Here is a 20,274-nt window from a genome sequence, read left to right as displayed (position 1 = left end):
TATCTCTGCAAAAGGACAAAGGTCCAAGTCTTGAGAGTCCTGGTGCTTCCTGTTTGTGAGACATGGATACTATCTAGTGACCTGAGATGAAGACTGATCTCTTTTGGTATCTCTTTGGAGAATCCTTGGGTACAGCTGGTTTGACTTTGTGTTGCTCACGGAGTGGCGAATGACCCACATGACCTGCATTGTGGGGGAACCTCGGTTACAGCACTATAGTCATGTGGCGCAATTCCCTGAGGGTGATACGGCTCACAGGATCCTCATTGTTGAGGACCTGAATGGCTGGACCATGCCAAGGGGACATCCACATAACACCTGGCAGCACCAGACCGAGGGTCATTTCCAGAGGGTGGGACTGGGGGGTTGCCAACCATGATCCAGAGCTGTTTTGTCATGTGGCAGGTGCGGCAACATGCTGTACCAGTGCATGCCCCATAACCTAACTTGTCTAACTTGTTATAAATTTGCCAACCTTTCTAAAACCATGTGTTCACTTTATCGTTTTCATGGAGTGTAGATTGATGGGGAAAAAATTGCAAACTTATTCATTTAAAATTAAATTCAACCACATAATAAAGTAAAAGGACCTAAATAAATACTTTATGAATCCATTGTATGCTTGATGGCTGGATAATTTCAACACTGGCATATAGTTTGACTTGCTCAGTGTCACAAATTGAGTTAAGAATGGGCCCAAACCGGTGACCTTGACGTTTTCATGTCCACTTCATTAGGCAACACAGCCTGCACACAGCCCTAAGCTTAAAGGTACATAAACTTCTTCAGATACCTCCGAATTGGCTCAGCATTTTTCAGCATCGTTCCTGCTCCTGAAAGAAAGAAAAAAAAATTAGTCAACATAAATCCTCAAAGACAAAAAACAACAAAGAATATGCATATTTTGTCCATCCTTATTGACTTGTCAAGCAAGTAGCCGATTAATTTGCTGAACGAGATAAAAGAAAAGTTACAAAATAATTTATCACTTAAGCCAGGGGTGTCCAACTCCGGTACTGGTGGGCCACAGTGGCTGCAGGTTTTCATTCTAACCATCTTCTTAAATAGTGAGCCGTTTTTGCTGCTGATTAACTTGTTTTGCCTTTATTTTAATTGACGTGACTCTGACCCCTTATTTGTTTCATTTTCCTTAATGAGCATCCAAACAATAATGAGACACAAAAAACAACCTGCCACATGACCAGCTAACCTGAAAATAAAGGTGAAGGTCTCGGTCATGTTGGTCTGCTCAGGTCACCAAAACATCTGGACGGTGGTCTTAGAAAAAAACAGAAAATCAACTACTGTGGCAGAACAACAGCAGCAACAAGTCATGATATTCATGAATATAACGACCTATAAATACCTGGGAGTGCAGCTGGATGATAAACTGGACTGGACTGCCAATACTGATGCTCTGTGCAAGAGAGGACAGAGCCGGCTATACTTCCTTAGAAGGCTGGCGTCCTACAACATCTGCAATAAGATGCTGCAGATGTTCTATCAGACGGTTGTGGCAAGCGCCCTCTTCTATGCGGTGGTGTGCTGGGGATGCAGCATAAAGAAGAGGGACGCCTCACACCTGCACAAACTGGTGAGGAAGGCAGGCTCTATTGTAGGCATGGAGCTGGACAGTTCGACATCTGTGGCGGAGCGACGGGCGCTGAGCAGACTCCTGTCAATCATGGAGAATCCACTGAACAGGATCATCTCCAGACAGAGGAGCAGCTTCAGCGACAGACTGCTGTCACCGTCCTGCTCCACTGACAGACTGAGGAGATCATTCCTCCCCAACACTACTTCACACGACTCTTCAATTCCACCCGGGGGAGTAAATGTTAACATTATACAAAGTTACTGTCTATTATACCTGCATTTTTATCACTCTTTAATTTAATATTGTTTTTTATCAGAATGCTGCTGCTGGAGTATGGGAATTTCCCCTTGGGATTAATAAAGTATCTATCTATCTATCTATCTATCTATCTAATTATCAGCAAAAATTGGCTTCTTATTAAGAAACTGGTTGGAGTTTGAATCCCCAATCTAGCTGGTCATCTTTTGGCTCGTTTCACATCTCATTTCTGTTTGGCTGCCATTTAATGAAGAACCGAATCAATTGAGAGGACTGAATCCTTAAAAACAGGGCTATTAAAATGAAGGAAAAAGGAGTTAATTAGCAGTGAAAACTGGTCGCTGATTAGGAAAAGGGTTAGAATGAAAATCTTCAGCCACTGCAGCCCACCAGGACCTGAGTTGGACACCCCTGACTTAAGCTCAGTCAAACGTGTCTATTTTTAACAATCGACTTTTTTCACTCTCTTTTCTTCCCACAGCCCACCCTCTGAATGCTTACACTGACACACACTTTCTGCAGATATGCAGGCCTAAGTTAACCTTGATAAGGAAAACACCAAATGACCCATACTGGTCTGCAAATGGCCAGCCCTTTACCTTTATGGCTGAAGAGCTCAGTGAGAACAGTGCAAGCAGAGGTTATGACCGCAGAGCACTCCGTCGGCATGTGGTTCAGCAGGTCCATGATTAGCCAGGCTCGACGCTGCTCCTGTGGGTTAACCCAGTCAGCTCCAAGCAGTAGATCAACATCAGTGGGCAAGTTCAATTGTCCAATAACCTGTGCTAACAAGAGCAAAAGCACACTGAGTGATACAGGAAACTGAGGGAAATTAGCTTAGATAAACTTTATTAATCCCATGGGGAAATGCAGAAATGAGATATCTGTATTTTATGGAAGCCTTAGCCAGTCTTTCCTATATTCCTTTTAATGCCATTAATAATAATAATAATTGGCGGCACAGTGGTGCAGTGGTATTGCTGCTGCCTCGCAGTAAGGAGACCTGGGTTCGCTTCCCGGATCCTCCCTGTGTGAAGTTTGCATGTGCTCCCCATGTCTGCATGGGTTTCCTTCCACAGTCCAAAGACAAGCAGGTTAGGTGGATTGGCGATTCTGAAATTGGCCCTAGTGTGTGCTTGGTGTGTGTGTGTGTGTCCTTCGGTGGGTTGGTGCCCTGCCCGGGATTGGTTCCTGCCTTGCACCCTATGTTGGCTGGGATTGGCTCCAGCACACCCCCGTGACCCTGTGTTTGGATTCAGCGGGTTGGAAAATGAATGGATGGATCTGCACTGGCAATTGGAAGGTTGCCGGTTCGAATTCCGTAAATGCCAATAGGGACTCTGCTCTGTTGGGCCCTTGAGCAAGGCCCTTAACCTGCAATTGCTGAGTGCTTTGAGTAGTGAGAAAAGCGCTATATAAATGCAAAGAATTATTATTATTATTATTATTATTAATAAAACATTTTATTTCAAGGTGCGTTTCGAAACACCCAAGGACACTGTAAAGATAATAAAATCATAAAACCAACATAAATATGCATGTACACATACACATATACATATATCTGTATCTATGGAAATTAAAATACAGCAATAAGAATACAGCCTAAGGTCACATAGTGTAAGCCAATCTAAACAGATAAGTCTTAAGACGAGATTTGAAAATAGGTAGGGAATTTGCATCCCGAATATTTTGTAGTAGTGAGTTCCAGAGATGAGGGGCACTACGACTAAATGCCCAGGATCCCAAGGTGATCAGGTGTGTTTTGGTTGATGAGAAGACCAGAAGTAGAGGACCTAAGAGTGCAGTTAGGTGTATAAACATGTATGAGGTCAGAGAGGTATAATGGAGCCAAGGTTATGAAGGGGAAGGTAAATGGAAGAAGTTTAAAATCAATGCCAAAATTTAGAGGAAGCCAATGTTGTTTAAGAGATGGGGTGATGTGTTGCATGGAAGAGTTCCGAGTTATAATACGGGCAGCTGAATTTTGAACAAGCTGGAGTTTATGGAGAAGCTTATGTGGGAGACCGATGCACAATAGCTAAATTAAATGTTTAAATCTTAGGAATGCCATAGGTGATTACTTACTAGCAACACTAGAAAGCCATGTTACACTACACAACTTTTTCGATGATTTTTAGTTACAAAAGTCATTGACATAATCTAAGTGAGTCAGAGGCAGCCATAGTGTGCTACTCTGCCTACCGCTCGCGTAGTATGACATACACAACAACTAAGCCCAACCAGTCTTTGACTCGCCCCAACAAAATCAGATAGTTTTGATTTCCTCTTAAGACACATTGGCAGGCTTTTGTGTGTGATCAGACAACCAATAAGCGCTCACTCAGAAGTACGATGCATATAATGCAGCTATGAGGGATAACAAACGTGGGTGTTTTGGACCTGACAAACAGAACAGAGCCTCGTCTGTCTGATGTCTTGTGTTTTACATACCACAATAGAATGGATAAAATTTGACAACTTTGTTTCTTGGTGTAAAGAGAATTTGTTTGAGAAGTAACATCTGCAAATCCATGGCTGTCACTGCACCAAGGAGCCTCTAAACCTGGTCACTATTCAGGGAATGGATGTGGTGCACTGCTGTAAGTACTTGGGGGTCCACATCAGTGACAGACTGGACTGTTCTCATAACACAGAGGAACTACAGAAGAAAGGTAAGAGCAGACTTTACTGTCTTAGGACGGTGGGTAGTGACATTCTTTACATGTTCTGCTCTGTGATAGCCAGTGCTGGCTTGGTAACATCACTTCAAGAGAGACCCACTGAATAAGAAGCAGATTCAGTTACGTGATGCTCTGTAGACAACAACAACATTTATTTATATAGCACATTTTCATACAAATTATGTAGCTCAAAGTGCTTTACATGATAAAAAAAGAAAAAATATTAAAATAAGATTATGCAATACTAAGTAACAAAGAATAAAGTAAGGTCCAATGGCCAGGAGGACAGAAAAAACAAAAAACAGTTTCCAGAGGGTTGGAGAAGAAAACAAAATCTGCAGGGGTTCTGAGGCCACGAGACCACCCAGCCCCAACTGGGCATTCTACCTAACATAAATGATCTTAATCAGTCCTCATGGTACATCTGGCCTTCAATCCATCAATGTTAAGACCCACTAAAGATAGTAGGAGAGGAGAGAATGAAGACAAAACTAATGGCCATTATGAACAATGCTGCAACATACTCTCTTTCTGACAAACTAACATTGAGGACTTTCAGCCAATGAATTGTTTGTTATGAGTATGTCAAGAAATGCTGCTGGGTCTTCTTCACACCTATGGCAGTATGCCTTTATAATCCCTCACCATCAATGCTTTCTTCTCTTTTGTCAAGTTACAAGTTTTCTCTTTTGTAATTCTTGTGTGTATTTCAGGGGTGGTGTTGTTGTTTGTTATAGCATTACGTGAAACCTAAATTTGGGACAAATAAAGTACTATCATCTGTTTAATTCTGTAGTTCCAAACCATGAAGATACATGTACAAAAATGTTATAATACGCTCTTCAAAACACAACACATAAATTATACTAACTTTGTGACTTGTGTTTCGGATTCCACCAGTTGCATTCAGAAACATCACTTTGAGAGGTTCAAGAGCTTTGGAGATGGCCGCTGTCACAGAGAGAGAGTCCAGGAGGACTGACTGACCACTGGCAGTCTCGCCAATTGGACAAACCACAGGTATGTTTCCACAGTCTAGACTCCACTGCAGCAGATCTGTATCCACAGTAATAGGAGCCTCAGACCTGCGGAGAGGAATGAAATGTTAATGAGCAAATACCTTCCCCCCCAACCCCGGAGTTTGTTAAGCCCAATCCTGGGGATACATTAAGGTGTCCCGATTAATCACATGCCTAATTATAATCTTTGTTTTGTGATACTTGGACATGAAGCTATGGGAAAGAGTAGTGGAAGCTAGGTTAAGAAGTGAAGTGATGATTAGTGAGCAGCAGGATGGTTTCTTGCCAAGAAAGAGCAACACAGATGCAATGTTTGCTCTGAGGGTGTTGATGGAGAAGTTTAGAGAAGGCCAGAAGGAGTTGCATTGCGTCTTTGTGGACCTGGAGAAAGCAAATGACAGGGGGCCTCAAGAGGAGCTGTGGTGTTGTATGAGGAAGTCGGGAGTGGCAGAGAAGTGCGTAAGAGTTGTACAGGATATGTACGAGGGAAGTGTGACAGTGGTGAGGTCTGCAATAGGAGTGACGGATGTGGGATTACCTCAGGGATCGGCTCTGAGCCCTTTCTTATTTGCAGTGGTGATGGACAGGTTGACAGACGAGATTAGACAGAAGTCCCCGTGGACTATGATGTTTGCTGATGACATTGTGATCTGTAGCGATAGTAGGGAGCAGGTTGAGGAGACCCTGGAGAGGTGGAGATATGCTCTAGAGAGGAGAGGAATGAAGGTCAGTAGAAACAAGACAGAATACATGTGTGTGAATGAGAGGGAGGTCAGTGGAATGGTGAGGATGAGGGGAGTAGAGTTGGTGAACGTGGATGAGTTTAAATACTTGGGATCAACAGTACAGAGTAATGGGGATTGTGGAAGAGAGGTGAAAAAGAGAGTGCAGGCAGGGTGGAGAAGAGTGTCAGGAGTGATTTCTGACAGACGCACATCAGCCTGAGTGAAAGGGAAGGTCTACAGGACGGTAGTGAGACCAGCTATGTCATATGGGCTGGAGACGGTGGCACTGACCAGAAAGCAGGAGACAGAACTGGAAGTGGCAGAGTTAAAGATGTTAAGATTTGTATTGGGTGTGATGAGGATGGACAGGATTAGAAATGAGGACATTTGAGGGTCAGCTCAAGTTGGACGGTTGGGAGACAAAGTCAGAGAGGCGAGATTGCGTTGGTTTGGATATGTACAGAGGAGAGATGCTGGGTATATTGGGAGAAGGATGCTAAAGATAGAGCTGCCAGGGAAGAGGAAAAGAGGAAGGCCTAAGAGGAGGTTTATGGATGTGGTGAGAGAGGACATGCAGGTGATGGGTGTAACAGAGCAAGATGCAGAGGATAGAAAGATATGGAAGAAGATGATCCGCTGTGGCAACCCCTAACGGGAGCAGCTGAAAGAAGAAGAAGATTTGTGATACTTGGAATTTCTCCTTAAGGGATAATGTTACATTCCTCCAATACCGTTCTAGAAACCTCTAGAGTCTGTGACAGGAGGTGCTGCAATTGTTCAGATAGGTAGTGGAAGTCAAATACACTATTTATGTAGTTATTTTCTTTACTTTATTATTTATTGCTTTCATATTTCACCAAGAGAAGTTTAAAAGCACTCAGTAAAGGGTTTACAGGGTAGGTGAAAAGTGAGAATCAAGTTGTAAAATTCTGCTTTACAATCCAACATTTTAGGCATCTGGGAAACCTACTATACCCGCAAGGCATAAAACTGATAAACATATTTTTAATATGTCAAAGTAGTTTTTATGAATACAAATATAAAATTATATTTAAATATTATAATATCTATGACCAGAGGGGTTGACTTTATACTCCGAGAAGAGATTAAAAACAATAACATAATGAACACAGACTTCTTGACATATCACACTCCAAGCACATAACAAGTTTATTCCTACTTTACCAAATTTATTCATGGACTTTTTCAGCTAGGTTGAGTCCAAACATTATATTAGAAGTGGGACATTTCTCTTTATTATAAAACAAAACCTTGTGACGAGACGTGATCTTTGGAAGACAGACAGAGAGACACTTTCACGTCCCACGAGATGGACAAGTCACGTCATACTTACAACCTTTTGAAGCAAGTCCTGTGATACACATGCAGAGCAAGTTAGAGAGAATGGAAGTAGGAAAATTCGAAAGTCTCAAAAAAATGAGAGTAAAGATCACATTAGCGCAAACAAATGGGAAATATTACTCAGTGAAATAACGGAACAGCGAAAAGAGATCGAATAGTGTTTGAGGATATCTGGGGGAGAAGTGAGACAAGGCAGTGAGAAAAAAGGACAGCTGCTGTACAGGCTTTTAAATGTTCGAAGCGCCATGCGAGATGCGGATCACGCGGCACGGCAGGAGCAGCAAGCCAGCAGCTGATCGAGCAAAGAGGAGGTAAAAAAAACAACTGTTATTTGTTTCCCATTGTATCACCGTTTAAGAGGGGTTTTGGAGGAGCAGCCGCGTCTCCTTGGGGTGCGTTCAAAGAAATCCTGACTAATAACATTTCATGAAACATTAAAATGTAAAAAGTCATAATACCAGTCATATTTTAATTTTTCTCGTCTTTTTTTTAATTCATTTTTCCACATCTTAAAACTGGCTTTGTGAAATCAAACTTCTCCATTGAAAGTCAATCCATTATTTTAGAATGCAAATAAAAGCTGGTTGTTTTGTTTTCAAGGAACCCTATTTTAGCGATCAACTTTGCAATTTCTGTGCCAATGGACTCAACCAGAATTAGCTATAGTGGATTTAGAAAGTATTCAGTCCTCTTCACTTTATTGTGTTGTAAATTTAATTTAAAATGGATAAATTTGCCATGTTTGCCCATCAATCTTCAACCAATAACCCATAACGACAAGATGAAAACATGTTTTCAGAAAGGTTTGCAAAGGTTTTAAAAATCAAAAACTGAACTCTCTCATTTATATAAGTACTCTGACTCCAGACTGTGGTAATGTGAATCCTGTTTTCTTTAATTATCCTTGAGATGTGTAGAACTTGATTTGGAGTCCACCTGTGGCAAGCTGAATTAATTGGACATCGTTTAGGAAGGCACACATGCAACTGTGTATAGAAAGTCCCACAATTCACAGTGCGTGTCAGGACAACAACCAAGCCAGGAAGTCCTAGGAACTCTCTGCAATTAAACTGTGGTGAGGCACCAATCAGGACAATTTCTAAAGCTTTCAGTGTTCCCAGGTGCAAAGTGGCCTCAGTAATTATAGAATGGAAAAAGTTGGGAAACACCAGGATTCTTCCATGAGGAAAAACATTCTCTGGTCTGATGAGGCAAAAATTTAAGTCTATGGGCAGGAAACCAAACACTAATATCTGGTGAAGACCAGGCACTGCTCATCACCTGCCTAATACTATCCCTAGGGTGAAGCATGCTGGTGGTACCATCATGCTATGGGGGAGCTTCTCAGCAACAGGGACACTGGTCAGAACTGAGGGAAGGATGAATGCAGCCAAATACAGAGAGATCCTTGAAGAAAACCTGCTCCAGTGTACATGCAACCTCAGACTGTGGTGATGGTTCCATAACCTGAATCATAAACTGAGCTTTGTGACAAGCCTCTGATTCTCATTGAGTGGTCCAGCCAAAGCTCAGACTTAACTTCCACAGAACATGTGCAGAGACATCTGAAAATGCGGTTTACGGACAAACCCCATATCATCTAATGAAGCTGGTGCAAAGCTTGTAGAGACCTGAACCTGTAATTGCTTCCAAAGTGGCATCTACAAAGTACTGAATTAATGGTCTGAATACTTAAATGAATGAGCGATTTCAGTTTTTGATATTTAATAAATTTCAAATAAAAACATGTTTTTACTTTATCATTATGGTTTACTGAGTGTAAACTGATGGACAAAAACGACAAAAGTATCGATTTAAAATTAAATTGATAACAAAACAAATGTACAGAAAGTGAAGCAGTCTGAAAACTTTCTGAAATGACTGTATACAACAGATCCAGCTTTACTTGCAATAATCACGGCATCCATTAATGTACTCCACAATGGGATACTATATTGTAGTATGGTCTTCAAGTACTACAGCATGTGCTTCCACTCATGAAATTGGGAAATGGGTACTAGTTTTGGGCAATTTGTATCATCTTCAACACATTTTTTTCTATCATTTTTATAATACTTTAGTCCTTGGTTTCAACAGTTCTTGGCCCTGAAGAATGGACAGTTGGTTACTAAAACATACAGACTGTTGAACTATAGTGGTTTCCTTCATTATCAAACAGAAGTCTCACACTTATGGAGCTTATATGTGGCTATACAGCACCTGTGAATCGGCTACAATACTGAGATGGACTTCTATGATTCTCTTTTGGTTTCTTTCCTTTAAGACTGATACAAAAACTTAGAACTGTTGTTTGTAATTTAAGTACTTTGAACAACATTCTGATATGACTGATTTCCTACTTAGTTATGTAACTGATAACTATTGTAATGCGTACCATTTTTTAATTTAGTTTGAATACTAGGGGGCGCTGCCCCCTACTCGCTTTGCTCGCCAACCCCCATGCCTGCGCTATGCGCTAGCCTCTTCGTGGTTCGCCCGCTCACATATGGGGATGCAGATGTACAATTTAAACAGATTGTTATTTTCATGGGAATTGTTACATATGCATAATAGAACTAACTATTTTACATTACAGCGAGTGATTAACCATATTAAAAAAATAGTAAAATGTAATATTTTGAAAGTAAATTATGTTTCATGTCGCATTACAGTTATTTGTTGCGTTATATGATTTAGTTCTGTTTGGCTGAGAAATTAACACACAAATACTTTTTAAACTTACACTTTTACTGTAAAAGTGTAAAACTTCAGTAAAAATTATTTTTTAAATAAAATTTTCGTCAACATCGCATTGAATTTTTGATTCTGTGTTTGGACTTTCATCGTGACAACGCAACGTATAACTGCCTGTGAGTGAATATCGTTTCTTTCTCTCTAATAAATAAACTGACTTTTTCAAATGTTTGTCTCTGTGATTTGTTAATTGTCTTTGCAAAAGCTATTCTAATGGGAAACTGTTAACATTTTAATACGAAAGGCACATCAAGATCTCCTTTGTTGTCTAATGTTATCCTTTCTTGGATACATCCTTTCTACAGTAAATCGTGCGGTGGAAGACCATATGGTGTTAACGGTTGTAGATATTCTTCAGGATATTGTAAGTTGATGTTTTCATCTTCCGCACGATTACCACCAACTGTTTCAGCAGAGTGTTATAATTCGCATTTAACCAATTTCCTGTGTAACCGATCGACAATTTTTGCGTTAATTCGTTTCTCGGTGCTAGGATTGCCCATGTAATCATTTCTTCTGTTGATAACCCTTCAGGATGAAATTCTTCAATAAGATTTGGACATAATACATCTTCTTTTATTGGGAACTTAAAGTGAGGAAAAGTTAAAAATTTATAACAGCTAAGAGAGCAGGAACTGTGTCTGTCAAAAGCATTCACACTAATGAGAGGTGAGAGGACCGTGTGTGTTGTTTTCTATGGTTGAGAGGAGGACGGGACTTGAAAAAAATGTCATGGCAAAAGTCTCGTCTCTCGTCTCGCAGGACTTGAAAATATCTCTTGGAAATAGTCTCGTCCCATCTCAAGATTTCCTTTTATAATAGAGAGATTTATAATTAAACACGTCTACTCTCTGTTGTATAATATCTATAATATTTGAGTGTAGATATTTATTTTAGAATAAGTGCCAGGTATTGTGAATAGATGGATACACATCAAGAGGCTAGAATAAATGAAACAGGTCAATGTTGTCTTAAAACCAAGATTTAAAACAAGGCGCTTACACCGTCCTAAAAAGCATTAACCAAGATGAGCAAAACATGTATACTTTCTTTCTAGAAAGGGGAACAATTTAGTTTAATCACTGATAATTTTAATATCAGTATGTTATGCACAAGGGGTTTGGAAAATGTGAGGAGTAGGTAAATTTGCTTTGTTTTCTGAAACTTAATTGTTATTAGTATTATCATGGAGAATAAAACTGCCCACCTGCCATTAGTATTGGAAGGCATCAAACCAACTTTGAATAAAGGAGCTCCACTAAAGAAGGGCAGAACAGTAGCAGAGTTTTTCAGGAGCGCCTCCGTCAACACCTGGCAGATTTGGATGAGACGGGACCTGCCACTGTGTGATATTTGACTTTCTTCTTCCAAATCCTGTGTTAGTCCTAACACAACAACAGGCTTCATGTCCATGCGCTGCAAGAATGAGAGGCCAAATGCAAGCCTGTGTACCATGTCCTTGTCCTGGAAGACCTCCTCTTCCACCTGTAAGGGCAAAAATGTATTATCTATAACGTATTATACTGCAAATACACACATAAACCATTTATATAGTTTAAGATTTATTCCATATTAATTGTCATGTGTAAAATGAAATTGTTATTTGCAGAGCTCTTTCACAAACTAGTAGCAGGGGTACAGGGAGATTCACTCGAAAAAGGCCCTGAATATGCCGTTGTAACTCCCGTTAGAATGAAGCAATCTGAAACAAAAAAATACACTCTATACCTTGACATATGTGTAATCGATTACATTACATGCGATGCTGGAAGTGGTTTCCGTTTTCTACCTGACACATTTCGATGTGGCGCTCTCATGTTCCTGAACGCATCGGCAAGCATCTCTGTGGGTGGAATAGCAGCAATTTCACGTTGCATGTTTTCCTTCTGATCTTCCACAGGGCGAGGCTTGTTCTAATAGACTTTTCCTTTAGAGTATAACCCAGATCCAGTGACCGTGGTGGCCAAAGCATCTTTGAAATGACCCTGTTGCCGAAGAAGGACTCCATTTCTGCCATGCTCCTGGCTCAATGTGTGATACGTTGCTCCATCTTGCGGGAAGTAACATTCCGTTAACTCATCCAGTTGATTCTGGATGCGCTGCTCAATACTGTACACCACCATCCTGATGAGAAGTCGAGTGACTGAGTGAAGGGGTACGGGCGGGAGGCACCCAGAACTTGCAAATGGAGGTTAAACATCGCAACGGCTGTCTGGCGCCTACCTCATCACTCTGACGCACAGGCATCCTGGCTTGTTCGAAGCTCCATATACTGAGGAGCACATTGCTTCGACCTAGCGAGAGTTCCAACAGAATATTCGGGCCTCTTTCGAGTGAATCTCCCTGTATAATACTCAACAAACAACAGTTGAGTACAAAGACACTGAATACATTGAATGAAGATGGGATGACTCTTGAGCCATCTCCAAACCCAAATAAACACTGAGTAAGTCAAAACTACAAAGCGAGGATTTAAAGAACACAAGGGAATTTTAAAAGAAAAGTAAATACAACACCAAATAAACCAAAAACAAAAAAAGAATCTCCTGCTCAAAAGGCCTTCCTGAGCAGGATTTCTCTTCGATTAATACGTTGGGGTACCTTGAGCACGTACTTAATGACACAATTCATTAGCACTTCTCTAAACAGCTTCATTTAGCCCTTTTACTCCCTCAGGCCTGTCCTCCTCCCTCTTGCAACCACATGCTCTCCCAAGTTCACTCAGTTTTTACTGAGAAGGAACTTTCTCGTAGGTGATGAAACCATCAAGAAAAGACACGTTTAAAAAAAAAAATAGCGTAGGCATTAAACGCGCCATTTAAATAGAAGGATTCTTTATAATTAAGAACAATTTAAAATAAAAAACTTTCACTTCAATAAGTAAATTTAAAGGAATACTCCACAGAAAAAATATTCTTTTTTAATGTTTTTTAAATTTTTTAAATGCTTACCCCATGTATAGTATTTAGTTGTGATGGCCAAGATAATTTTTTATTTTCATGTTTTCCTGCAGAATGAAGATAATAAACCTCGTGACAGAATGGGTGTCTGTAGAGACCATCACTGGAAAGCAGCAAACAATACCAAAAAAATCCATGAAAAGAATCCCATGTTACTCATGTTGTACAATCAATGTCAAGTCATTCTGTTGTACTTCAATGTCCCAAACAGCTACTTTTACTAAGTCACTGATAAATAAACCACTCATGAACAAAAATGGAGTGTGCTCTAATGCACCCAAACATTTAAATTGGAGACCCATCTGCTTTATTGGTCAGATGTCCAGTGCAGTAACAGCTGATGCATTGGCTAGTAATGTGCATCATGTGATATCAACAAAGAACAGGCACTGAAAGACAAGTAAAACTTAAGATTAAAAATTAAATAAAAGCAAGTGAAAATATCAGGAAGAGAATCTGCCACATAATTGTGCATATCTAAGATGCTTCAACAAGCAGAAGGTCAATTCACCTGGGCAGTTTCATAGACTGCTTCTAAATAATCCCGAAGTACTGTGGATAGGACTATTTAATTTAATGACGTGAGGCGGGTCTTCACTTCAAATGCTCGTTTGTGTTTGAGTGCTTTCCATTTTTGTTCATGACAGCATTCCCTCTAAGTGGTTTATTGCAAAATATTTTAGTAAAAATAAATGTGTTTCACACATTGTGAGCCTATCCTCACAGGTGGCGCAGTGGTAGTGCTGCTGCTTTGCAGTAAGGAGACTGTGGAAGATTGTGGGTTCGCTTCCCGGTTCCTCCCTGTGTGGATAGCGCTTTGAGTACTGAGAAAAGCGCTATATAAATGTAATGAATTATTATTATTATTATTATTATTATGACTGCGTGACATGACGTGTGGATTATGCGATGCAAGTAATATGAGATATTCTTCATGAAAATATTTGGAGTGCAGGAAGTAAGTAAAATATGATAAAAAAAAACACTTTTTTTGGTGGAGTATTCCTTTAAACTTAAAATTTAACTACTGCTTTAAAACAAACAATTCAGCAACACCAGAGACACATGTCGTATGTGGCAGGGCGTTCAGACAATTACAAACTGCAAGCCCAACCCACACAGCAGTGATGGTGATGCCTCCCTTCTGGATGAGCTGAACAACTTCTTTCCACAGTTTGAGGTGCCAAACAAAGAGCCTTCCTCCACTGACCAGGTACTCTGTCTCTCCACTACTGACATGAAGAGGACTCTATCCAGAGCCAATCCACGCAAGGCTGCAGGACCTGACAACATACCTGGTCGTGTGCTCAAAGAATGTGCCAGTCAACTGGCTGGTGTCCTCACAGACATCTTCAACACATCTCTGAGCCAGTCGTCAGTATCAGCATGCTTCAAGTCGACCACCATCATACCAGTGCCGAGGAAGTCATCAGTGAAATGGTTGAATGACTACCGACCAGTTGCACTCACGGCAATCATAATGAAGTGCTTCGAAAGGTTAGTCATGTCACACATAAAGACGAATCTCCCTGCCTCCCTTGACCCTCTCCAGTTTGCATACCACTCAAACAGGTCAACTGAGGATGCCATATGCTCTTCCCTTCACCTCTCCCTGACACATCTGGATAAAAAAAAGACAAATGTCAGGATGCTATTCATAGACTTTAGCTCTGCCTTCAACACAATCATCCCTCAAAAGCTGGTTGTAAAACTGAGCAGGTTGGGCCTGAACACCACCCTCTGCAATTGGATCCTGGACTTCTTGACAGAGAGACCCCAGTCAGTTCGGATGGGCTACAACACTTCCAGCAACATCACACTGAGCACTGGAGCGCCGCAGGGCTGCATGCTTAGTCCACTGCTGTTCACCCTGCTGACTCACGACTGCACAGCCACGCACAAAACCAACCACATCATCAAGTTTGTGGATGATATGACAGTTCTGGGACTGATAGGCAGGGATGATGAAACAGCATACAGAGATGAGGTGGAACAGCGGTCTGCATGGTGTGAAGACAACAATCTATCTCTCTATGTTGACAAAAGAGATAATTGTGGACTTCAGAAAATCACATCCTGCCCACATCCCACTCAGCATCAACGGTTTAGATGTGGAGACTGTTAGGAGTACCAACATATCCGACCACAAGCGCCTGCAAAGGATAGTGAAGACAGCCGAGAACATTATTCGGGTGCCTCTCCGTTCACTACAGGACATAGTTTACAAACGCAGTGTCCACAAGGCCTGTAGCATTGTGCAGGACCCCTTTACACCCCTCACATGGACTTTTCACACTTCTGCCATCCAAGAGAAGATACTGCAGCATCAGAGTCAAATCTGCCAGGCTGAAGGAGAGTTTTTACCCCCAAGCTGTTAGACTCCTTAACACCAGGCTGCCCCCTGGGATCTTCCTCATGGCCTCAACCACCTCTAAAAACAGAACTTTTATACATTTGAGCCACTGTGCTGCAAAGATGAGTGTGCATATAGAAAAAGAAATGAAAATCTCATACTGACCTTTAAGGATTTTGACACTCTTTCCTTCTGCTGTGAAACTTTCTGACCTGTCATTGTTTACACATCTTAAACAACTATTATCATACACTGGTGATTTCTGTATTATCTATTATTTATTTATTATATTACATATCTATTGACTATATTTATGTTTCTAGGTTGCAAATACCATACATTGCATCAATGTTCATATTGCTAACTACACATCAATATTGCTGCACTTCTTTGTCTTGTCTTTACACAATGTCTTGTCTTGTTTGTGTTTTAATTTTTTAATTTAAATTTTAATTCTATTTTTAATTTATTATTTGCACGTCATGTTTTTACACTGTGGACCCTGAACTTCACAATTTCGCTTGTCTGTATACTAGTATATGGTTGAGATTACAATAAAGTTCACTTTGACTTTGAAAAAAATAAATCTTTCTTATTTAAGTGTTGGGATGCACCATGAGTTGACCATATTTCACTATCAACAAACACTGGAGTAGAAAAAAAGAAAAAGGTTGGTGTCCAGTCCAATAATCTCCCATATGCTAAATATAATCACAGAAGTAAGGCTGCTATCTAAACATGAAACTGCTAATTGGACACTGTGAGAATTGCCAAGTATAATGTTGGTTGTGTGTAGTTATAGCAGTAGCACATACAACATACTACTTAAATGGAATAAAAAAAATTATAATACAAGTATAATTAGTCATCTAAAAGGGCACCAATGGGGAAAGTACTTTGTCTACGTCAAAGCTAACAGGGAAAGCACAAGTTGTGCGCACCACAGCCTGATTCTCTTTTGTCTTTATTGCTATAATTATCTTATCTTCGATTGGCATTACCCACACTCCACTAGATTGGTTCAAATCCTATCTCTCAGGCTGCACTCAGTTTGTTCAGCTTAAAATTTTTACATCCCAACCCACCGCTGTTACTTCAGGTGGCCTCTGTCCTGGGACCTTTCACTTTCATTATTTACCTCCTTCCCCTTGGAAATATCTTTCGTAAATATAACATTAGCTTCCACTGTTATGCTGATGACACCCAGCTCTATCTCACTAGCAAACCTACCTACTTCCACCTTCCTCGCTTATTGATTGCATAGCAGAAATTAAATCCTGGATTTCTTCAATTTTTATTAAATTAAATAGTGACAAAACTGAGGTTCTCCTCATTGGTACGAAATCAACATTATCCAAAACTGATCATTTTTCAGTTGTTATTGATAATTCCTCTGTCTCCCCTTCCCCACAGGTGTCATCTTTGACAGTACTTTATCTTTTCAGTCCCACATCAATAACATCTCCCGTTCTGCATATTTCCACTTGCGTAACATTAATCGTATTCGCCCCTCCCTCACTCCCCACACCACTGCTATCCTTCTTCATAACATGGTCACTTCTCGTCTGGATTATTGTAATTCCCTTTTCTTTGGTCTTTCTCGTAAATCCCTTTATTAGCTTCAGCTGGTCCAGAATCATTACTAGAACCCCCTCTCTTCACCATATCACTCCCGTCTTCCAGCAGCTTCACTGGCTTCCAGTTAAGCTCCGCATTCAATTCAAAATTCTTCTGTTACCTTTTAAGGCTCTCCACAGCCTCGCCCCTCCATATCTGTACAACCTCCTCCATGTTGCCATTCCCTCCCGTACCCTTAGACCCTCTTCCTCCATCCACTTGACTGTCCCTTTTGTCCATCTTACCACCATTAAGTTGCTCTGCTCCCCAACCCAGGAACTCACTACCATCTCAGCTTAGAAATATTGAATCATTCTCACTTTTCAAATCTAAACTTAAAACTCGTTTGTTTAAGACTGCTTTTTCTTTTTGACTACAATTGCTTTGTCTGATTTTAAATTTAGTATTTAAGTTTTGTTTATAATGTGTGTTTTATCTATTTTTCGGTGTCCCTGAGTGTTTTAGAAGGGCACATATGAATGAATAAAATGTATTATTATAAGAAAGTTAATATTCTTTGAAAGCAAAATCTGATATGATATTTACAGCTGCAATACATTTTATTTTCATTTATATCAACTAAGAAATAACAGAATTAAGAGTGTGCATAAATTTGATTTGATCCAGAAGATTATTTGACAAAGGTCACATTTTTTAAGAAACACTTTACCTCACTTAGCCAGTTTGTATTGTGTTTATTTGGCCACCTTATGGGAGCCACTTTGCCCTTCGGCTCTAACTTTGTACTTTGTGCAAGAACTGCATTATTAACAACAAAAAAAAAAAAATTAATGCATATCTTGGTGAATGCCATCCCAGTAAAAAGACATTATTGATATGGGATTCAAAAGACTACGATCAAAGATAACCCCCAAACGTTTAACCTAAGGGAAGGGATAGACTGATGTACCATCAATATTAAGTGAAAAATTATTAGATTTTGATACAGCAGACTTGGAGACAATGAGGAGATCCTCTGTCTTATGGCTATTGAGTTGGAGGAAATTAGAAGAAAACCTCAAATAGACAATCATTGAGGCAGGAAGGAGGAAGGACAGAGTTGGGCTTTGTAGAGATATAGAGGTGAGTATCTTCTGATAACTCAATTGCAATGTATTATACCAGAATTCCCACTTAGAAACAATTAGCTATTTTTGCGGGAAGAGACAAATGATATCCAATAAATAAATTCAGATGTATTACACTATGCATCCGTTCTTAGTGATGCCTTTTGTGTTGCAGAGTTGTGAGGAACTAGGAACATCGCAGGCAGCCCCTCATCACAAAACAGAAGCCAGTTCTAAGCAGGATGCTAATCTATCACAAGTCAGGCACATATATCAAACCCAAACCCTGGTCCCTTGTAAGATCCATCCACATGCCGGGTGCCATTAAAAAGCCACAAATGTAATCCCAACCTTTTGCTCACTGCTTGATTCAGAGTTTTTCTATCTGCAAATGCTTATAAAAATCACTATGTAAAATACTGAGCTATCAGCACCAGCCCAATATTCATTACTTTGTAGCAAAACATTCTCAAAATTGCTTAATCCCATTCAGGATTGCTGGAAGTCACAACCAACCCTGGGTGGGGTATCAGGTCATCACAGGGCCCACTCATGAACCTGCACATACCCACACAGGGCCAATTTAGGATTACCAACAGACACATTTAACAGGGACTACCCAGGAAGTACTTAGTGATTTAGAAAATATAGAGGGAGAAGTGCTGCTTACATTAAATAGACTGAAATCGAACAAATCGGCAGGTTAGTGACTGCATATATACCATTGACATTATTCGCAAAATACTGCACACTGAGGAATTTGATAAGGACTGGAAGCTAGACAGCATTATGGCATTATACAGTGGTACCTCTGGTCACGACCATAATTCATTCCAAAACTCTGGACGCAACCCAATTTGGTCACAACCTGAATGTAATTTCCCCATAATTCCCTATAAGACTGTATGTAAATACAATTAATCCGTATTGAACCGCTCGCTGTAAACACTTTTTTTATGAGTTTTAAGCACAGGGAAAAAAATTTAAGTTCGAAAAATCCTAAATTTATACAAAAACTAACTCTAAACAACCAAGAAAACTAACCTTGAATGAGTCGAGTTTTGGTGTGAAGGAAGTGAGGAGGAAGCTGGGTGGAGATGAGGTTACAGTTTTGAGGGAGAGTCCGGCTCCACAACAGAGGGACGTTCTCCTTCGGGTGTTTTCTCTCTTGTGATTTCTTCTATTTCAGGGGTTTCTGGTGTTTTTAGCAGTTTAGCTAATAGAAATTGAGCACAAAAAGTTCACAGCGAATTAACACATGTCTGACCGAGAACGTTGTACAGGGAGAGACTGAACACGTGCGTCGTCTTTGTTAGGCCCTGTATACGCAAACAAAAGAAAATGGGAAACGGAGAATGGGAAATCATTGGCGCTTATGAACCGGAAGAGAAACTGGTCGCCAGTGTTTTTGTTCGCCACCAAAGCATGTGGTCGTGAACAGATGCAAAATTTTGGCAAACTTTTTGATTGTAACCCGATTTGTACGTGTTTGGAAACATTTGTGACCAGAGGTTCTACTGTATAAAAAAAATGATCAGGTTAATCCATCTAACAGTTAGCTCAACATGCATCTTGAGTAAATTGATGGAAGCAATCGTTATAGAAAATGACTGAACATCACATGACAAGGGAAGGTGTTTTGGTGGACAGTCAGCATGGTAAAGGCAGGGGAGATCATGTTGCACTAATACGCTGGAACTTTAAGAGGAAGTCAAAAAAAAGTTGATCAGGGTGTTGCAGATAATATTGCTTATCTTGATTTTCAGAAAGCTTTTGGTAAGACTGCATGACAGGCTAGTATTTAAACTAAAAGAAGAGGGAATTCAAAGTGTAACATGCAGATGGGTATAAAATTACCTTAAACCAAGAACAAAAGGT

At 40.2% G+C, this 20,274-nt stretch overlaps 1 protein-coding gene across 1 annotated transcript in view; it reads right to left on the bottom strand.

Annotated features, from left to right (window-relative positions):
- nags (N-acetylglutamate synthase) overlaps positions 1-20,274 on the bottom strand; it is a 41,371-nt gene that overhangs the window by 14,428 nt on the left and 6,669 nt on the right. The window contains exons 2-5 of the mRNA XM_028818724.2: positions 11,607-11,884; positions 5,411-5,624; positions 2,455-2,635; positions 794-833 (exon numbers count right to left, since the gene is read on the bottom strand). Of these exons, the coding sequence (XP_028674557.1) occupies positions 794-833; positions 2,455-2,635; positions 5,411-5,624; positions 11,607-11,884 (713 nt within the window). The remainder of the gene's footprint in view (positions 1-793; positions 834-2,454; positions 2,636-5,410; positions 5,625-11,606; positions 11,885-20,274) is intronic.

This window comes from Erpetoichthys calabaricus, chromosome 14, assembly GCF_900747795.2.
Source record: "Erpetoichthys calabaricus chromosome 14, fErpCal1.3, whole genome shotgun sequence".
NCBI lineage: Eukaryota > Metazoa > Chordata > Cladistia > Polypteriformes > Polypteridae > Erpetoichthys > Erpetoichthys calabaricus.
The sequence above is the reverse complement of the archived record's forward strand: the minus strand, read 5'-3'. Positions and strand labels throughout refer to the sequence as shown.